Source organism: Pan paniscus, chromosome 16 (assembly GCF_029289425.2).
Source record: "Pan paniscus chromosome 16, NHGRI_mPanPan1-v2.0_pri, whole genome shotgun sequence".
Lineage (NCBI taxonomy): Eukaryota > Metazoa > Chordata > Mammalia > Primates > Hominidae > Pan > Pan paniscus.
In genome coordinates this window covers 90,160,094-90,181,356 of record NC_073265.2, presented here as the reverse complement: position 1 = coordinate 90,181,356, position 21,263 = coordinate 90,160,094, and the positions used below count along the sequence as shown (strand labels likewise).

The 21,263-nt window shown below is 39.0% G+C and overlaps 1 protein-coding gene across 6 annotated transcripts in view; it reads left to right on the top strand.

The window, feature by feature from the left end:
- Positions 1–21,263, top strand: part of LINS1 (lines homolog 1) — a 34,627-nt gene extending 13,364 nt beyond the window's left edge. For 2 of the 6 annotated variants that reach the window (XM_055099022.2, XM_055099021.2), the window contains exons 2-8: positions 2,637–2,745; positions 9,536–10,037; positions 10,131–10,220; positions 15,362–15,503; positions 16,251–16,841; positions 18,431–18,602; positions 20,382–21,263. In XM_055099022.2, the coding sequence (XP_054954997.2) occupies positions 9,639–10,037; positions 10,131–10,220; positions 15,362–15,503; positions 16,251–16,841; positions 18,431–18,602; positions 20,382–21,261 (2,274 nt within the window). In that variant the 5' untranslated portion in view covers positions 2,637–2,745; positions 9,536–9,638 and the 3' untranslated portion in view covers positions 21,262–21,263. Of the gene's footprint in view, positions 1–2,612; positions 2,746–9,535; positions 10,038–10,130; positions 10,221–13,798; positions 13,961–15,361; positions 15,504–16,250; positions 16,842–18,430; positions 18,603–20,381 lie in introns of those variants that run through there. The other 4 variants (XM_003828430.5, XM_008953823.4, XM_008953822.4 and 1 more) reach the window with 3 other exon arrangements.

Genomic DNA, 21,263 nt, shown 5'->3' with positions numbered 1-21,263 from the left:
GCTGTAAAACAGGCAAATTTTACAGTTAAGAGTCACAGTGGCATTTACAAAGCATTTAGGAGGCCTAATCACCTTTAAATTGTACAACATTTCTTGCATAAATTCTTTTTCATAAATTATTTCATGACTTACACAGACCATATATCACATGCTTGGACTTTCTGACTTGTCCTAAACACCGCTCTTTTAAACAAGCAGTTATTTTACTTTAGGACAAGAATTTATCATACAAGATCCTTTCTTATATAAAACCTTGTTTGCATAGCTAGAGGGCATGGCTAATTTCACATGTCCCCAAGACTTACCTAGAATCTAATGCTCCGGAATAAATTAAGCAATTTTTAAAAGTCAAAGAAGCAGTTTGTGACCTTAAAGCATTTAGTCAACATAATATCTGACCTGCATAATTTAGACCAAATGTTTACATTTGTGAAGATATTTTTATTTTACCAATATTTTAAAACTGTCTTTATTTCTCAGATTACTTAAGTCACATGAACTAAATGAAAGGCATTACACTTTTTACTTTTCTGACAAAATATTTGATTTAAGCTCTTATTATTAACCAGTTAATTAAAACTCTTTTATATTATACACACAACACATATAAATACACAGAAGATAAAGGATTCATTCCCTGAGCCAGGAATTGAACCCTAAACCCGGGCTACCGTTGTGAAAAGAGAAAGTACAGCCACATAGTTACAAGGTCAAGCTCCCAAGGACATGACTGACCAATTGGCTGGGCCATCTTGAATAGTGGGCTTTTGGGGCCCTACACACACTTTTTATCCTAGGGTACCCCTCTTTATGACAGAAAAATACAGGAAGACACACAGAGCACACCAGATTCACTACAGCTTAAGACCAGCCTCAGAATTCCTTTTGTATTAATTAAAACTTTATAGAGGAGATAAACAGTGACATTTACCTTTCATTTAACCAGTTGGCACAAATTGAGAGAGGCCAGTGTCTGACTACTAAGAAATTCTTGCCCTTTTGCCGGCATGCCAGATTTCTGGGCTCTTTCTCTCTGACCAGCCCTAGTGACCCTAGTCAACTGTAATGCAAACAAATACATTCCCATGAATTAAGAATATTCACAAATAGCTTCAAATTTTGGAGAAATTAGGCAGAGTGAGAAATACTACTCAAATTCTATTTACAAAAGTATAATCAAGACACTTAAAGTATCAGGAAGCCTAAACTCCAAAGAAGTTAGTTTAAGATTAAAAAGCTGGTGTGCTCCATTAATTCCTGCAGGCCCAACAAAGGTAGCCTAGGAATTCTGGATAAATGGGACAAATGATGACTTTCTAGAAACACATAGGAAACAGAATATCCACAGAACCAAATAAAAGCCTTCCACTTAGGAACTTAAAAAAATCATGGTTTTATATATATGCATACACGAGCAAAGCCCAGAGGAGAATAAACAGCAAATGAATGAAAACTGGAAGCACAAACAAACAGAAAACCAACCCTAAATTTTCCCACTGAGTCTATCCTGGAGGCTACAGTGTTACCCAGGGCCCCAAAAAACCCACATAATGAATATTTTATTACTATTACACAATTCAGTTTCCTTAAGTTCACCAATATCATTATACATCCTGTGCAATCAAGAAATTCACTCTAGGCACATGACCTATATAAGTACTTCAGTGCCGGCACTATCCATGCAAAACAGTAAACATAGTGTGAAGCAATGCAAGCATGTATGTGAAATTTGGCTCCACACTAAATCTGGCTTCAGGCTTAACTATATTAAAGAATTGCCAAACTGCTAATGCTTTTTTTTTTTTTTTTTTTAGACAGAGTCTCCCTCTATTGCCAGGCTGGAGTGCAGTGGTGTGATCTTGGCTCACTGCAACCTCTGCCTCCTGGGCTCAAGCGATTCTGCTGCCTCAGCCTCCCAAGTGGCTGGTAGTACAGGCGCAGGCCACCATGCCCAGCTAATTTTTGTATTTTTAGTAGAGACAGGGTTTTACCATTTTGGCCAGGATGGTCTCAATCTCCTGACCTCGTGATCTGCCCGCCTTGGCTCCCAAGGTGCTGGGATTACAGGCATGAGCCACCGCACCCGGCCACATTTCTTTACAATACTTACTTTATTTTAATCAAGACTAAGAGCTTTAACTGAAAACATTAATTAGCCAAATGTCTCCAATTCTCTGTCAGGTTTTAAATAATATTTTATTATATAAACTTTTTCCACATGTTTATCTGCTACTTACTGGTTTCTTACTATGGTATTTCATAAATAACCTTTTCAAATCTGTATCTGAACTAACTTTTAGATAACTTCTGAATTAGACAAAATTATTATTTTTCTCACTAGTAATATAAACTTTTTGGCACATTTTGTTTACAGAATTATGTGTTAACTAGAATTCTTAGTAACCTAAAACTTGTGTGAAACCCCAAAAAGCAAGAAATCCTGAACCATAAGATGTGGGCACTTATAAATAAGAACAGCTCCACAATTTAGAAACATACTTCCCCATATCACAATCCTTTCTTTATTGGAAATGACCCAGATATTAAATGAGCATCAAAAATAGCTCAAAGCATTTAATTTACACAAAAAGTTTACCTAAAACACTTATCCCATTCACTGTGCTCTGTTCTTTCAGTTTTAACAAGGGAGGCATGAGACATCAATCAAGATATGTAAAATGAACATTGGTTCAGTCCAGAAAGGTGGGACAACTCTTAAACGGGGAGAGGGCTTCCAGGTCACAGGTAGGTGAGAGACAAACAGTTGCATTCTCTTGAGTTTCTGATTAGCCTTTCTAAAGGAAGCAGTCAGATATGCATTTATCTTAATGAGCAGAAGGATGACTTTGAATAAAATGGGACACAGATTTGCCCTAAGCAGTTCCCAGCTTGAATTTTCCCTTGAGCTTAGTGATTTTGGGGGCCCAAGATATTTTCCTTTCACAGATTTCTCTGATTTGTCAAAAAAACAAGGCACACAAACCAAGATCATTTTGTTTTGGCTGGGTTTATAGATTAATAATCTTCTATGCCAAACACTGACATCCCAAAATATCTAGCAAAGACAAACATAAAACCAGACAAAAAATGTATGCTGACGGTTCTGAAGGCATTTCTGTTTTTATTTTACCAATAATTTTAAAGCCAGCTTATTTAGTAAAGTTATACTTAAGTCACGTGAACTTAAAAATTGCTTAGACTTAGTTAATGTATGAGCACTCTTATAAGTCAGTTCGGTAAACACAACATATAACAATAAGTGTACATACAAATAAACACATCTAGACATGTACATGTACACATACATGAACGAAGATCCAATAGCTTGGAACCCTAGCCATGAGATAGCAATACAAGCTCGCCAGTTTTACTTTGTTTGACGCAATAGATAATCCAGTGAAGGCTGTGAACCAAACTTTCGAGTAAAACATTTTCCACGGCAGTTTGATTTTTAAAGGCCAAACCTCCCCAGACTCCAAAGGACACTGGGTCCAAACATTTCCAAACGAGAGCATCACATGTTAACCAGGCCCCCTGCTCAGAACAGCAGCACAAAAGCCTGGGTGCATGCAACACCATCCCACTTTCCCATTCAACAGCAAACTCCAGATTCCAAACAATATTGGGGCCAAACAGCATTGCAACTGCAAGAGAAAGTTCTAAGAAGAGTTTAGGACTAGACCTCAGAACCTCTGCCAAGGGCATCCCCTTTGTAGAGACTGAGGTCCAGAGGATCCCCCTGGGGTGTTCCCCTTTGGAGTCCAATCTTAGAGTGTCAGACGTCTCTGACCTTAGGTGGTCACTGGTGCTGTTTTGCATACTTTTCTTCCAGAGGCGATGGCTTACTGTGAGCTTTCCTTTGGTACCTGGGTGTAATCCCCAACTTTTAACATCCATATAATTTGATAATGCCATGCTTTCCCGTGCTTCTCATTCCACTAGAGTGACAGCCATGAACTGTAATGACAGGATTTGGAGCCTGGGTGGGCTTCTTTTGTCCTTAGACAGTCGAGTAGGGGAAACGAAGAATTTATACTTATGTTTTCCTGATTTCTGTGAGCTGCTGTAACATATTAATCAAACCCAAAGGGGAAGTCGGGGCAACTCCAATTTAGAGCCAGTTGATCAGAAGCACAGGTGGAACATCCTGGGGCTTGCAGTTGGCATTAGAATTGTGGCTCAGTCTTCAGTCTGTGTGATCTGATGGTATCCCCAGGTAGATAATGTAGAATTGAATTGGAGGACGCCCAGGTCATGGTCTATGCAGAGTTGCTTTGCTTGCTTGCTGGCTGGTGGGGAGAAATCCTCACACATCTATGGTCAGAAGCATGTTGTAAGAGGATAGTGGAAGAAACAGTTTATTTCTTCCTCTCATAACCCCGATACTTTTTTTTTTCCTCTGTCTCTAAAGGCTCATTTTGAATCTGTATTTCTTAAAGTTTAAAACCTTTCAGTCTACTTTCTCACAATCACTCTTACCAAAGAACCTGGGTCCCACCATGAGAGAAAACAGCCCATCTACTCCCTGGAATATTTATTTACTGGCATTCACTTTGGTTGGTGTGCTAAAATGATTGAGCCATATGAAATTGCCCTTTTTATGGGTTGAAACTAGGTCAGATAGCAATTTCATTCTCATTTTGGTAAAATTTAAGGACTTAGTGACCCATAGGAATATTATTGGAAGTATTTTTATTGCTATAGCATTTAAATAAAAGTAATTCCATTTGTTGCTGAAATTTTTACTAAAAGAGTTGAGCATGTGATAGTAATTAAAACAAAATATTCTGTTTTATAGTGACAGTAGTTTGAAAAGAAATGTTATAACTAAAATATAAAGTAAGTGCAATGGAATTAGACTTTGAGATGGAACATGAAGACTAATTTCTGATGTGTGACAGACAATAATATATCAGGCAATTAAGGAGATTTTGTTCAGGCAGTTGCAATAGGGATAATAAATAAAAATAATTCCATTTGTTGCTGAAATTTTTACTGAAAGAGTTGAACATGTGATAGTAATTAAAACAAAATATTCTGTCTTATAGTGTCAGTAGTTTGAAAAGAAATGTTATTATAACTAAAATATAAAGTAAGTGCAATGGAATTAGACTTTGAGGTGGAACATGAAGACTAATTTCTGATGTGTGACAGACAATATATCAGGCAATTAAGGAGATTATTTTGTTCAGGCAGTTGCAATAGGGAGACTGTTCATAATGGGAAACCTCTTGAAGAGGAAGGAGAAAAGGTAGTGATTAGTAAAACAAGGGAGTCACTGAGGAAGGGTAGAAGTAGGTCCTATTTGGGAATTGTAGACAGTGGGTTGGTCCTTTCTGGTTAACCCTTTCTTGGAATAAAAAAGGGTATGGTGCTTTTCCATTCTGGCCTTCTGAGAGCACGCAGGGCTGAGATAAAGTATAACACTGTCAGATGGAACAACATTACCAACATTTGTATTAATAAATCATATGGGATGCATACCACAGGTTGAAAGTGTGATTCAGAGAAAACTTATCAAAAGTTTCATTCATAACTTTAAAATCTATAGGTTTCTTAATATTTATTTCTCCATGAAAGGACTAAAACAGGGCAGCTTTGTGTTGTGGAGTAATCAACAATTGAAACTCAGGCTAAATCAGGGGAAGAAGCCAGCCATTAAAGACCAAGACTAGGCTAGTGGGCCATATTGTAGACGGAAGACCCAGTATAAGACCAAGACTAGGCTAGTGGGCCATAGTGTAGATGGAAGACCCAGTGTAAGACCAAGACTAGACTAGTGGGCCATAGTGTAGATGGAAGACCCAGTGTAAGACCAAGACTAGGCTGGTGGGCCGTAGTGTAGACAGAAGACCCAGTGTAAGACCAAGACTAGGCTAGTGGGCCATAGTGTAGACGGAAGACCCAGTGTAAGACCAAGACTAGGCTAGTGGCCATATTGTAGATAGAAGACCCAGTATAAGACCAAGACTAGGCTAGTGGGCCGTAGTGTAGATGGAAGACCCAGTGTAAGACCAAGACTAGGCTAGTGGGCCATAGTGTAGATGGAAGACCCAGTATAAGACCAAGACTAGGCTAGTGGGCCGTAGTGTAGATGGAAGACCCAGTGTAAGACCAAGACTAGGCTAGTGGGCCATGTTGTAGATGGAAGACCCAGTATAAGACCAAGACTAGGCTAGGGGGCCATAGTGTAGATGGAAGACCCAGTATAAGACCAAGACTAGGCTAGTGGGCCGTAGTGTAGATGGAAGACCCAGTGTAAGACCAAGACTAGGCTAGTGGGCCATGTTAAGACCAAGACTAGGCTAGTGGGCCGTAGTGTAGATGGAAGACCCAGTGTAAGACCAAGACTAGGCTAGTGGGCCATGTTGTAGATGGAAGACCCAGTATAAGACCAAGACTAGGCTAGTGGGCCGTAGTGTAGATGGAAGACCCAGTGTAAGACCAAGACTAGGCTAGTGGGCCATGTTGTAGATGGAAGACCCAGTATAAGACCAAGACTAGGCTAGTGGGCCATAGTGTAGATGGAAGACCCAGTGTAAGACCAAGACTAGGCTAGTGGGCCATAGTGTAGATGGAAGACCCAGTGTAAGACCAAGACTAGGCTAGTGGGCCATGTTGTAGATGGAAGACACAGTATAAGACCAAGACTAGGCTAGTGGGCCATAGTGTAGACAGAAGACCCAGTGTAAGACCAAGACTAGGCTAGTGGGCCGTAGTGTAGATGGAAGACCCAGTGTAAGACCAAGACTAGGCTAGTGGGCCATAGTGTAGATGGAAGACCCAGTGTAAGACCAAGACTAGGCTAGTGGGCCATAGTGTAGACGGAAGACCCAGTGTAGGACCAAGACTAGGCTGGTGGGCCGTAGTGTAGACGGAAGACCCAGTGTAAGACCAAGACTAGGCTAGTGGCCATATTGTAGATGGAAGACCCAGTATAAGACCAAGACTAGGCTAGTGGGCCGTAGTGTAGATGGAAGACCCAGTGTAAGACCAAGACTAGGCTAGTGGGCCATAGTGTAGATGGAAGACCCAGTATAAGACCAAGACTAGGCTAGTGGGCCGTAGTGTAGATGGAAGACCCAGTGTAAGACCAAGACTAGGCTAGTGGGCCATGTTGTAGATGGAAGACCCAGTATAAGACCAAGACTAGGCTAGGGGGCCATAGTGTAGATGGAAGACCCAGTATAAGACCAAGACTAGGCTGGTGGGCCATAGTGTAGATGGAAGATCCAGTGTAAGACCAAGACTAGGCTAGTGGGCCATGTTAAGACCAAGACTAGGCTAGTGGGCCGTAGTGTAGATGGAAGACCCAGTGTAAGACCAAGACTAGGCTAGTGGGCCATGTTGTAGATGGAAGACCCAGTATAAGACCAAGACTAGGCTAGTGGGCTGTAGTGTAGACGGAAGACCCAGTGTAAGACCAAGACTAGGCTAGTGGGCCATAGTGTAGATGGAAGACCCAGTGTAAGACCAAGACTAGGCTAGTGGGCCATAGTGTAGATGGAAGACCCAGTGTAAGACCAAGACTAGGCTAGTGGGCCATAGTGTAGACGGAAGACCCAGTGTAGGACCAAGACTAGGCTGGTGGGCCGTAGTGTAGACAGAAGACCCAGTGTAAGACCAAGACTAGGCTAGTGGCCATAGTGTAGATGGAAGACCCAGTGTAAGACCAAGACTAGGCTGGTGGGCCGTAGTGTAGGCAGAAGACCCAGTGTAAGACCAAGACTAGGCTAGTGGGCCATGTTGTAGATGGAAGACCCAGTATAAGACCAAGACTAGGCTAGGGGGCCATAGTGTAGATGGAAGACCCAGTATAAGACCAAGACTAGGCTGGTGGGCCATAGTGTAGATGGAAGATCCAGTGTAAGACCAAGACTAGGCTAGTGGGCCATGTTAAGACCAAGACTAGGCTAGTGGGCCGTAGTGTAGATGGAAGACCCAGTGTAAGACCAAGACTAGGCTAGTGGGCCATGTTGTAGATGGAAGACCCAGTATAAGACCAAGACTAGGCTAGTGGGCTGTAGTGTAGACGGAAGACCCAGTGTAAGACCAAGACTAGGCTAGTGGGCCATAGTGTAGATGGAAGACCCAGTGTAAGACCAAGACTAGGCTAGTGGGCCATAGTGTAGATGGAAGACCCAGTGTAAGACCAAGACTAGGCTAGTGGGCCATAGTGTAGACGGAAGACCCAGTGTAGGACCAAGACTAGGCTGGTGGGCCGTAGTGTAGACAGAAGACCCAGTGTAAGACCAAGACTAGGCTAGTGGCCATAGTGTAGATGGAAGACCCAGTGTAAGACCAAGACTAGGCTGGTGGGCCGTAGTGTAGGCAGAAGACCCAGTGTAAGACCAAGACTAGGCTAGTGGCCATATTGTAAATGGAAGACCCAGTGTAAGTGGTAGACTTCCGAAGTCTTTTGGAAGTTGAAGATGGGAAGTGTGTCTATAAACGGGTCAGGGCAGAGAAGTCTGTAATTTTGTTAAAGGGTAAATTTCAAGAGTGTGAAATCACAACCCATATAAAATGACCAAGTATCAAAGATTTTATTTACCTTATTACTAAGAGAACCAGGCACAACCTGTTTAAAGGAGCAGTAAGAAAACCATGAACTATGTAGGGTGAAGGAATGTTAAAATGAGTTTACAGGTGGAAGCAAAACTGATTTTTCCCACTGGGGAGAGGGTTGCCTCTTTATCAGACAGTTCTTCACAGATCTGTGGACAAGAATTATTTGAGGTGTGAAATATTTCAAAGGCAATGAAAGGAGCAAAACCCCCCTCCTTCCCAGGGTCAGATTGTTCCCAGAGGCTCCAGCATTCCATTGTCATGATATTCAGTAATCTCTTTTGCCTATGCCAAAGTCCTAAGTTTTTCCTTGCCATACTCCCTCTATAGTAACTACTTGCTGCTTCTGATGTTGATCCATTTGAAGTTGGAATTTCATTGGCAATAGCCATAATCTAGTTTGACCATATGGCAGTCTAACTTTAAATTTTTATCTATAAATTGGAGGTGAAGGTTAATGAATTTGAATTAGCTCAGTGGTTCTCAACTGGAGTGATTTTGTCCCCCAGGGGACATTTGACAATGTCTGCAGACATTTTTTGGTTGTCAAAATCTGGCAGGTCAGGTGGGAAGTGCTTTGGGCATGTAGAAAAGGTAGAGGTCAGGAATGCTGCCAAACATCTTACAATACACAAAACAGCTCCCCACTACAAAGTTACCTGGCTCCAAATATGAATAGTGCCAAAGTTAAGAAACCCTGATAGCCATTGAAAACTGTTAGAGGAAAGCTCAAGTTTCTGCTGCGTTAAAATTAAACCTAATTTTATGCTCTCAAATCTGTGTGGAAAGCATACATTTCATTGTTACGGTCTTGAAATAATGTTCCTGTTACAATTTTCCGTTTTAGAAATTAAGCAGTCAGCATCCCCTTTAACTTGAGAGACTTAGTGATTAAGTGGAAACAGTTGCTTTCTCTTGTGATAAGCATATAGCAGTTAGAATTTTTAAATTATTTTTCCTATTTTAGGTTTCACTGAAGAAACGTCTTAGAGATTCATTGCACTTCTGAGATTTAATGTTTACAACTTGGAGTTGTCAACCTTCTTATAAGATACATTTTGGAAGTCAAAATGAAAGTTTTCTGTGAAGTTTTAGAAGAGTTATACAAGAAGGTACTTCTTGGAGCCACACTTGAAAATGACAGCCATGATTACATCTTTTATCTCAACCCAGCAGTTTCAGATCAAGATTGCTCTACAGCCACCTCCTTAGAATGGGCAAACACCTGTCGTATCCAGGGCAGGCATCAGCCCATCTCTGTTGGTGTGGCTCCCATTGCTGTAGCACCTGTGTGTTTGAAGACCAACTCTCAGATGAGCGGTTCCAGAGAAGTAATGCTCCTTCAGTTAACAGTGATCAAAGTGATGACAACCCGGATATTGTCTGTCAAAACCGAGTTCCATGCAAAGGAGCAATACAGAGATGTAATTAAAATTCTCTTAGAATCAGCCAAAGTCGATTCTAAATTAGTAAGCCATTTGTTTTTCTAAAGATGTAGATATTTAAAATAAAGTTTTAAGAACATTCAGCAATAGTGGTTAATTATATTTGTTTTTCTCTAGATCTGCATGTTCCAAAATTCAGATAAATTGTTATCTCACATGGCTGCACAGTGCCTTGCATTGCTTCTATATTTCCAATTGAGAGAAAAGGTAAGATAAGTAATCAAAGTATGTTATTATTTCTCTGTCTTAATTTTTTTTTAAATTTAAATGTTTTGTGGAGACAAGGTCTCACTGTGTTGCCCAATCTGATCTCAAACTTCTGGGCTCAAGCAATCCTCCTGCCTCAGCCTCCCAAAGTGCTGGGATTAAAGACGAGAGCCATGGCACCTAACCTGTTTCTCTTATAGTTTCTTTAAAATTGCTCTTTGACATTTGATTTTTACCCTTCAGATATTTGTATTAATAAGACATTTGCTCACATAATAACATATGTAAAGCCATAAAAATTTAAGAATAGAATATGATGATTTGTGTCAAGGATTAGAGTCTTAAATGTGTTGTCAATCATAATCAGATTCTTAACCTAAGAGGTGAATTTCACATCAGAGTCCATAACTTTCTGCAGATTCTCGAACTAGTAGGTGGACCCCTTCCCCCTAAAAAGATTTAGGAACCACCAGTTGAGAACAAGCCTATTTTCACAGGTTTAATGTAAATTCTAACAACAGTCCTCAGCATAATATAAAACAGTATAAATAAATTCAGAGTTGAGTTTTTCTCTTATCTCTGAATTAGTTAATAAACGAAATATCTACTGACTTTTCAACTATAATCTCTTGCTTCTTTCAATAACTTTTTTCTGAATATAAAAAGTGATATTACAGTAGAAAATTTGGAAAATAGACAAAGTATAAAGAGCAAATTAAAATGAAAAATTCACTACTTAGAGATAACACTGCTAACATTTTCATCTTTCATTTTTATTTTCTTTTTTTTTTTCTTTACTGTCATAATTTTTATTCAGCATTACTGTGGAAGTTCTGGCTAGTGCAGTAATTAAAAAAAATAAGTTAAAGGTATAAAGATAAAATGTTGAAGTAAAGGGGCCACAGTCTTTGCTTTCTTGAAACTTAGAATCCAGTAGTAATCTGAATTGTTATAGTCTACCTAAGAGGAGATTTTGAAGTGAACATCAATTATGTAAAATATCTTTTTACCAAGACATGGTAATTTGGCTTCCAGAATTTTTTTTTTGTGGTTATCACTGGCTCATTTTTATTTTTATTTTTTTATTTTTATATATATATATTTTTTATTATACTTTAAGTTCTAGGGTACATGTGCACAACGTGCAGGTTTGTTACATATGTATACATGTGCCATGTTGGTGTGCTGCACCCATTAACTCGTCATTTACATTAGGTATATCTCCTAATGCTATCCCTCCCCCCTTCCCCTACCCCACAACAGGCCCTGGTGTGTGATGTTCCCCTTCCTGTGTTCAAGTGTTGTCATTGTTCAGTTCCCACCTACGAGTGAGAATATGCGGTGTTTGGTTTTTTGTTCTTGCGATAGCTTGCTGAGAATGGTGGTTTCCAGCTTCCTCCATGTCCCTACAAAGGACATGAACTCATCATTTTTTATGGCTGCATAGTATTCCATGGTGCATATGTGCCACATTTTCTTAATCCAGTCTATCATTGTCGGACATTTGGGTTGGTTCCAAGTCTTTGCTATTGTGAGTAGTGCCGCAATAAACATACGTGTCCATGTGTCTTTATAGCAGCATGATTTATAGTCCTTTGGGTATATACCAAGTAATGGGATGGCTGGGTCAAATGGTATTTCTAGCTCTAGATACCTGAGGAATCGCCACACTGTCTTCCATGCTGGTTGAACTAGTTTACAGTCCTACCAACAGTGTAAAAGTGTTCCTATTTTTCCACATCCTCTCCAGCACCTGTTGTTTCCTGACTTTTTAATGATCGACATTCTAACTGGTGTGAGATGATATCTCATTGTGGTTTTGATTTGCATTTCTCTAATGGCCAGTGATGATGAGCATTTTTTCATGTGTCTGTTGGCTGCATAAATGTCTTCTTTTGAGAAGTGTCTGTTCATATCGTTTGCCCACTTTTTGATGGGGTTGTTTGTTTTTTTCTTGTAAATTTGTTTGAGTTCTTTGTAGATTCTGGATATTAGCCCTTTGTCAGATGAGTAGATTGCAAAAATTTTCTCCCATTTTGTAGGTTGCCTGTTCACTCTGATGGTAGTTTCTTTTGCTGTGCAGAAGCTCTTTAGTTTAATTAGATCCCCTTTGTCAATTTTGTCTTTTGTTGCCATTGCTTTTGGTGTTTTAGACATGAAGTCCTTGCCCATGCCTATGTCCTGAATGGTATTGCCTAGGTTTTCTTCTAGGGTTTTTATGGTTTTAGGTCTAACATTTAAGTCTTTAATCCATCTTGAATTAATTTTTGTATAAGGTGTAAGGAAGAGATCCAGTTTCAGCTTTTTACATATGGCTAGCCAGTTTTCCCAGCACCATTTGTTAAATAGGGAATCCTTTCCCCATTTCTTGTTTTTGTCAGGGTTGTCAAAGATCAGATGGTTGTAGATGTGTGGCATTATTTCTGAGGGCTCTGTTCTGTTCCATTGGTCTGTATCTCTGTTTTGGTACCAGTACCATGTTGTTTTGGTTACTGTAGCCTTGTAGTATAGTTGGAAGTCAGGTAGTGTGATGCCTCCAGCTTTGTTCTTTTGGCTTAGGATTGACTTGGCAATGCAGGCTCTTTTTTGGTTCCATATGAACTTTAAAGTAGTTTTTTCCAATTCTGTGAAGAAAGCCATTGGTAGCTTGATGGAGATGGCATTGAATCTATAAACTACCTTGGGCAGTATGGCCATTTTCACAATATTGATTATTCCTATCCATGAGCATGGAATGTTCTTCCATTTGTTTGTGTCCTCTTTTACTTCATTGAGCAGTGGTTTGTAGTTCTCCTTGAAGAGGTCCTTCACACCCCTTGTAAGTTGGATTCCTAGGTATTTTATTCTCTTTGAAGCAATTGTGAATGGGAGTTCACTCATGATTTAGCTGTTTGTCTGTTATTGGTATATAAGAATGCTTGTGATTTTTGCACATTGATTTTGTATCCTGAGACTTTGCTGAAGTTGCTTATCAGCTTAAGGAGATTTTGGGCTGAGACAATGGGGTTTTCTAGATATACAATCATGTCATCTGCAAACAGGGACAATTTGACTTCCTCTTTTCCTAATTGAATACCCTTTGTTTCTTTCTCCTGCCTGATTGCCCTGGCCAGAACTTCCAACACTCTGTTGAATAGGAGTGGTGAGAGAGGGCATTCCTGTCTTGTGCCAGTTTTCAAAGGGAATGCTTCCATTTTTTGCCCATTCAGTATGATATTGGCTGTGGGTTTGTCATAAATAGCTCTTATTATTTTTAGATACGTCCCATCAGTACCTAATTTATTGAGAGTTTTTTAGCATGAAGGGCTGTTGAATTTTGTCAAAGGCCTTTTCTGCGTCTATTGAGATAATCATGTGGTTTTTGTCTTTGGTTCTGTTTATATGATGGATTACATTTATTGATTTGCATATGTTGAACCAGCCTTGCATCCCAGGGATGAAGCCCACTTGATCATGGTGGATAAGCTTTTTGATGTGCTGCCGGATTTGGTTTGCCAGTATTTTACTGAGGATTTTCTTATCGATGTTCATCAGGGATATTGGTCTAAAATTCTCTTTTTTTGTTGTGTCTCTGCCAGGCTTTCGTATCAGGATGATGCTGTCCTCATAAAATGAGTTAGGGAGGATTCCCTCTTTTTCTGTTGATTGGAATAGTTTCAGAAGGAATGGTACCAGCTCCTCCTTGTACGTCTGGTAGAATTCGGCTGTGAATCCATCTGGTCCTGGGCTTTTTTTGGTTGGTAAGCTATTATTATTGCCTTAATTTCAGAGCCTATTATTGGTCTATTAAGAGATTCAGCTTCTTCCTGGTTTAGTCTTGGGAGGGTGTATGTGTCCAGGAATTTATCCATTTCTTCTAGATTTTCTACTTTATTTGCATAGAGGTATTTATAGTATTCTCTGATGGTAGTTTGTATTTCTGTGGAATCAGTGGTGATATTCCCTTTATCATTTTTTATTGCGTCTATTTGATTCTTCTCTCTTTTCTTCTTTATTAGTCTTGCTAACGGTCTATCAGTTTTGTTGGTCTTTTCAAAAAACCAGCTCCTGGATTCATTGATTTTTTTGAAGGGTTTTTTGTGTCTCTGTCTCCTTCAGTTCTGCTCTGAACTTAGTTATTTCTTGCCTTCTGCTAGCTTTTGAATGTGTTTGTTCTTGCTTCTCTAGTTCTTTTAATTGTGATGTTAGGGTGTCAATTTTAGATCTTTACTGCTTTCTCTTGTGGGCATTTAGTGCTATAAATTTCCCTCTACATACTGCTTTAAATGTGTCCCAGAGATTCTGGTATGTTGTGTCTTTGTTCTCGTTGGTTTCAAAGAACATCTTTATTTCTGCCTTCATTTCATTATGTACCCAGTAGTCATTCAGGAGCAGGTTGTTCAGTTTCCATGTAGTTGAGCAGTTTTGAGTGAATTTCTTAATCCTGAGTTCTAGTTTGATTGCACTGTGGTCTGAGAGACAGTTTGTTGTGATTTCTGTTGTTTTACATTTGCTGAGGAGTGCTATGTGGTCAATTTTGGAATAGGTGTGGTGTGGTACTGAGAAGAATGTATATTCTGTTGATTTGGGGTGGAGAGTTCTGTAGATGTCTATTAGGTCTGCTTGGTGCAGAGCTGAATTCAATTCCTGGATATCCTTGTTAACTTTCTGTCTCGTTGTTCTGTCTAATGTTGACAGTGGGGTGTTAAAGTCTCCCATTATTATTGTGTGGGAGTCTAAGTCTCTTTGTAGGTCTCTAAGGAGTTGCTTTATGAATCTGGGTGCTCCCGTATTGGGTGCATATATATTTAGGATAGTTAGCTCTTCTTGTTGAATTGATCCCTTTACCATTATGTAATGGTCTTCTTTGTCTCTTTTGATCTTTGTTGGTTTAAAGTCTGTTTTATCAGAGACTAGGATTGCAACCCCTGCCTTTTTTTGTTTTCTATTTGCTTGGTAGATCTTCCTCCATCCCTTTATTTTATTTCTGTGGCATATTCGATTTTTTTACTTAAATAATATTAGGATATTTCTGTTCCTTCTCGGTTTGCCACTTATTATCATACTTCTTTTGGCCAAATGTGTAAACAATGTTGTATACAGTTGTATTATGTAAAGAAAATATTGTATTTTAACTGCTTTCTTTATTTTCTCACTTGTAGATAACCTTAAGTAATTCCTGGATTGCTTTTTGCCAGAAAAATCTTTCTGAATGCTCTGAGAGTAATAAAGCAATATACTGCCTCTGGACTCTTACAGCAATAATAAAAGAAATCTTTAAAGATTCATGTTCACAGAAAACAGGTATGGATTACATGGCCCCATAAACAATCGTCATCTTGCTCCTGGGAGCGTTGCATTTATAATGAGAAACAAAACTTAATTTGGAACATCTGATCTGTCTTAAAGTAATGAAAAACTCAGTCTCTTCCAATATATTTTGATTGAGGATAACCTGTTTTAAAAGAAAAAAAAGTATAAGGAAAAAAGTAAAGCTTTTCATGAGCACAAATCCCTTGCATTGTTTGATGTTACTGATATTCGTAAAATGAATATTTTTTTTGTTTTGTTTTGTTTTGTTTTTTTGAGACAAGTCTTGCTTTGTTGCCCAGGCTGGAGTGCAATGGCATGATCTTGGCTCACTGCAACCCCTGCCTTGCGAGTTCAAGTGATTCTTCTGCCTCAGCCTCCCTAGTAGCTGGCATTACAGGCGCTCACCACCACACCCAGCTAATTTCTGTATTTTTAGTAGACACAGGGTTTTACCATGTTGGCCAGGCTGGTCTCAAACTCCTGACCTCAAGTGATCCACCCGCATCGGCCTCCCGAAGTGCTGGGATTACAGTTGTGAGCCACTACACCCGGCCATAAAATGAATTTTAACCGTGGTTCTTACCCATTAATCTATGTAACCTCATTTGTTAATGTTAGAGGTAAACATTCCAAATCTGTTTTTTCATCTTAAAAAGTGATATTTATAAAAAGTGAATTGTAAAATTGTTTGAAGAAGACTGTTTTTCCTGTTTATAATTCCTATTTTTATAATTGCAGAAATTCTAAAGCAGTTCCTGACTCATTTCGACACCATTTTTGAAGTGTTTTACAATTCCTTATTGTCTCAGCATTTTGAAAACTGCCGGGATACTTCTAAAATAGTAAACATCCTGATGTGTTTCCTGGAGTTGCTTGAGCTTCTCATCGCCTCCAGAATCCACCTGAAGTTACATTTCACTTGCCAGAGGATTTTATTTTTGAAACCATCTTGCATGCTAGAAGTTATTACCTGGCCTATTCAGGCTTTTGTTAAAAGGAAGGTCATCATATTCCTCAAAAAGTGCCTTCTCTGTAAAGTGGGTGAAGACCTCTGTCGTGGATCTGTGCCTGCCTTAATGCCGCCAGACCATCATGTAGCGGTGGACATGCTGGCTTTAGCTAATGCTGTTTTGCAAGCTGTGAATTCGGGGTTGTTGAAGACACTGTCTGTTTATGAAAAACATTCCTTTTTTGGAGGCGATGAAGTTCAACCTGGATGTGAACATATCACTAGTCCAGATCATGTGATCCTTAGAGCAGCAAGCTTAGTTATAATGAAATCCTTAGAAATCAAGTTTCAGAATTGTTCTTCAGCAAGTGAAATGAAAGGTAATTCTCCAGACTCCTTTTGTATGCAGTGTGTAATTATTTACTTAATACAGTAATTCATAATTATCAAATCTCAGGACTAGTTTAAATTCCAGTAATTTAAGCTGTATGTTATCCTGTTTATAACTTACTACATTTCCCAAAAAATAAAAAAGAACTGGATTTACCTTTAAGAAACATGTCAGCTTTTTGTGCCTACAATGAATTTGTAAAGCATAAGGAATGATTTAGGTTTAAAAAAGTTGCTGTTGAGTCATCTCAAAGTCAGTGATGGAAATCAATTCATATTCAAATATTTACAGCATTTTATTTATATTAATCCTTCTTTTTTTTTTTTTAATCTAAACTGCAGGTGCGTGACCATGGCCCACTGCAGCCCTGACCCCTCTTCGGCCCATGCTATTCCTCCTGTCCCAACCTGGGAGGTCCCAGCCTGGGAGATCAAGGCTACAGTGAGCCGTGACCCATCGCACACCTGCACTCCAGTCCTGGTGCAACAGATGGAGATCCTTTCAGGGAGAGAGAGAGAGAGAGAGAGGAGAAGAGAGATTAAAGAAGAATATGTTCACTCCCACTTATGTGTTTATTGTTATTGTTTGTTATTATTTCCTTGTTATTGTTGTGTTTACTGTTTGTTTATTTTGAGGCAGGGTCTTGCTCTGTCTCCCAGTCTCACTGCAGCCTCAACGTTTTGAGCTCAAGTGATCCTCTCGCCTCTGTTTCCCCACCCCATTTATATTAATCCTTCATACAATTAGTGTTTCTACTAATGTAGATTATCGAAAATTAGATATTGAATTAAAGCTAATATATGAGAAGTTATATTGACAAAGAAATTGTTACATATATAATTTCCAGAATAGTAACTCAGGAGTTCAAAGTCTTCCATTTTGCTTGAGAAAAATGCATAGTAAATGTCTCTAAACAGGCAGCATACAGATTCAGTGAAAAGTTTGAATTGTGAGCAATGACATCACTGAATTGCTTTGGATATAATTTAGCTTTTAATAACTACACATTAGTTATAATTCTGTGCAGTTTTAATTTATAACACTAGATGGCACCTGTTATATAATTCAGCTTTAAATTGTAGTTCAAACTACCTAAAACGTTTTTATTTTTGTGCTTAATAGTAGTACTACTATGCTTTAAACAAACAAAAAATATGTCTCTCTGTTATTTTGAAGACAAAATTATTTTTGCTTGGTTGCATTCTTGCCTCTAGTGACAGACAGCTCTGGCATCCGATGAAGTGATCTTAGTTGTCTGCTCATTTATTTATCTGCTTTTAGCAAGAAATTACATAACTTTTATTTCTAAGAGATAGTTGTTGGGCAGTTGTTGCAAATAGATGATGTAGCTGTACATTTTAAATGTATGCTCTGGAATGAGTCACTTTTTTTCCCTGAGCCTCAGTGTCCTCATTTGCCAAATAAAGATGCTTCCTAACTGATTCCTGATGACTTTTTGAAAGTGAATTAGGAGAATTGCATCTTAAGGTACTTTAGACACTATGAGTTTATATATAGGCAAGATATTCATTCATTCATAAACTATTGCCTACACTTTGAAATTTTCATTTTTTGAAGTTGACTTACAGAGGTTCATGTCTGAGTTACTGACCTTCTTAAAGCCTCATCTTCAGCCCTCTCTGCAATTACACAATCCGTGCAAATGGCTGTCTCGGGTTTTCATAGAACAAGACGATGACATGCTGGAGGCTGCCAAGGCATCACTGGGCATCTACTTAACACTGACCAGGTTAGTGTATTTTAAAGTAATTATTGAACGGCCTACAAGTCAGGAAAGCAGAAAACATTTCTGAGAATGTGCTGGGCATGTTGCTTACTTTCATCATTTGGGGGAAAACATCCTGTGGCAGTTCCTTTCTTTAACCCTGACTTACATGAAAAGGAGATTGCATTTGCATCGCTAGGAAAACCTGGCTGGCTGGGCAGTTCTCAGGTAGTATAACTAGATTGGTATCTGAAAACATGGCTTCTGATTTAGTCTCCAGTAAGTCAGTACACTTCTCTGAGTCTTAATTGTTGTTCATTTAAGACCTCTTTTCACCCCTAAGACTTACTTTTTTGTATTAAGCTTCAGTAAGATGATCTTTGCCTTTGTAAAGGTGAATACAAACTTAGAAATAATCAAAGAAGCTGTTCTGAATTTTCGTTTCAGTCGAATTTGGGCTGATACCTTCTTGAGGCAAATGTCTGAAATTGGTTAAGTTATGTTACTGATGATTTATACTGACTGTCTCTGCTTTATTAAAATAGCTGTACTTGGGGTAATATCTTCTTGTGGCAAATATCTATAATTGGTTATGAAGCTAATAACCGATGACCTTTTCCACTGTTTCTGCTTCTGCTTTATTAAAACCCTCACATATTTGCTTTATTTCCATTTCTTTCTTGGCCTGGGAGAAAGGGATTTCTTGCTAATGATCTGTGGTGCAGCGTTGTGCCGCCAGTACTTACTTGTATTATGACACTGCTGGCAATGGCTGCTCTTAGACTCTTGAGTGTTTGGGGCCAATTTTCAAAAGGTCCTAATCAAGAACACAAAATTCCTGCATGTGATTTGAATTAGGTTCAAAATGGTCAAATACAAGTTCAGTCTGAAAATGCACATGCCTGTAAGAGTGTATCTTAATTGTACTCAAAGTTAGCTCCTTACTCCTCAGGAAGTGGAAACCCCTGAATGAAACTGACTTTGTGTGTGAGTATCTCACTTTCTGAATCCAGTTCAGTGTGTCCAGAGAGGCATGTGCTTACAACATAGATAGTTTTTTTCAGATGTAGTTGTATTCGTTAAGATTTTTTTGGTTGTAAATGATAGAAACCAACTCTAATTTGAGCAAAAGCCAGCATTTATTGGCTCATAACTGGGAATTCTAAAGGGTCAAGTTGGAGTCAGGTATAACTATATGTACAGGGACTATAATCAATCATGTCATCAATCACTTGTCAATTTTTCTCTGTCTCACAGTTTTGAATTCATTCTCAAGGCATGGCCACCAGCAGTTCAAGGCGTAACTCAGCCTTACAGTTATAATCTTCCATAGCTCCAGCAAAAGTCCCAGGGGAGACCTGATTAACCCACTTGGGTCACAGAGCCTTGTCAGAACCAGTCACTGTAGCCAGGAGCATGGTGTGCTCTGATTGGTCAGTCTGGGTCACATGCCCACCCTTGTTGAGGAGGGTAAGGAAGGAGGTTTAGGAATTATCTTACCACATGGAATTGGTTACCTATAAGAATGAGGAGTTCTGATGTCGAGAGAAAGAACGACAGATAACTTCTATTGGGCAGACAAAAACTAGAACTGCCAAAGTCAGTGGATTTTGCTTTACTGAGTCAGATTTCTTTGGAGCTTATGGGGAAGGGAATGGGTTTTGAAATTTTTTCTTTTAAGAAGTGATGCATAGATTTAAAAGTAATCTAATAGGTTAATTTATAGTATGTGAATTATATCTGGTAAAACTGTTTATTTTTGTAAGGTCGTTAATCTGCATTCTCCATTATCTTCATTTTCAGAGGATGTGAAGCCACTGAAAGCTTGACTCAGGGAAAAGAAATGTGGGACCATCACACACATGAAAATGGCTATAATCCTCACTGTATTTTCTTATTCTTCTTGAAAAATATAGGATTTGATTCCACAGTTCTTCTTGACTTTTTGATTTCATCAGAAACCTGTTTTCTTGAATATTTTGTTAGATATTTAAAATTACTGCAAAAGGACTGGGATAATTTTTTCACCATTTGCAATAACTTTGATGCAACTGAATCTAAATATGACATAAGTATTTGTGGCTGTGTCCCCTCACTTGTCCAAGACCCAAGCACCAACCAAACAATACCCCATCGTTTGACTGCTCCTCATAGTCACAGAGATGTGTGTGCTCGGCACTCCTGGGCTTCCGATGCTCCCTCTGAACCACTGAAAGCTGTGATGTCCAAGGGGGCTCACACCATGTGTACTTCTAGTCTGTCTTCCCCCCGGGCCTCTCAAAGTCTGGTAGATTACGACAGCTCTGATGATTCTGATGTGGAATCCACAGACCAGTGTTTAGCTAACAGTAAACAGACATCTTTACACCAGCAAGCAACTAAGGAGATTCAGGATGCAGCTGGGACAAGCAGGGATAAAAAAGAATTTAGCCTTGAGCCTCCATCAAGGCCTCTGGTTCTGAAAGAATTTGATACTGCCTTCTCCTTTGATTGTGAAGTAGCCCCAAATGATGTCGTCTCTGAAGTGGGAATATTTTACAGAATAGTAAAATGCTTCCAGGAACTACAAGATGCCATCTGCCGTTTGCAAAAGAAAAATCTTTTCCCATATAATCCAACTGCACTTTTGAAGTTGTTAAAATACATAGAGGTGATAAGTAATAAAACTATGAACACTTTGTAAAA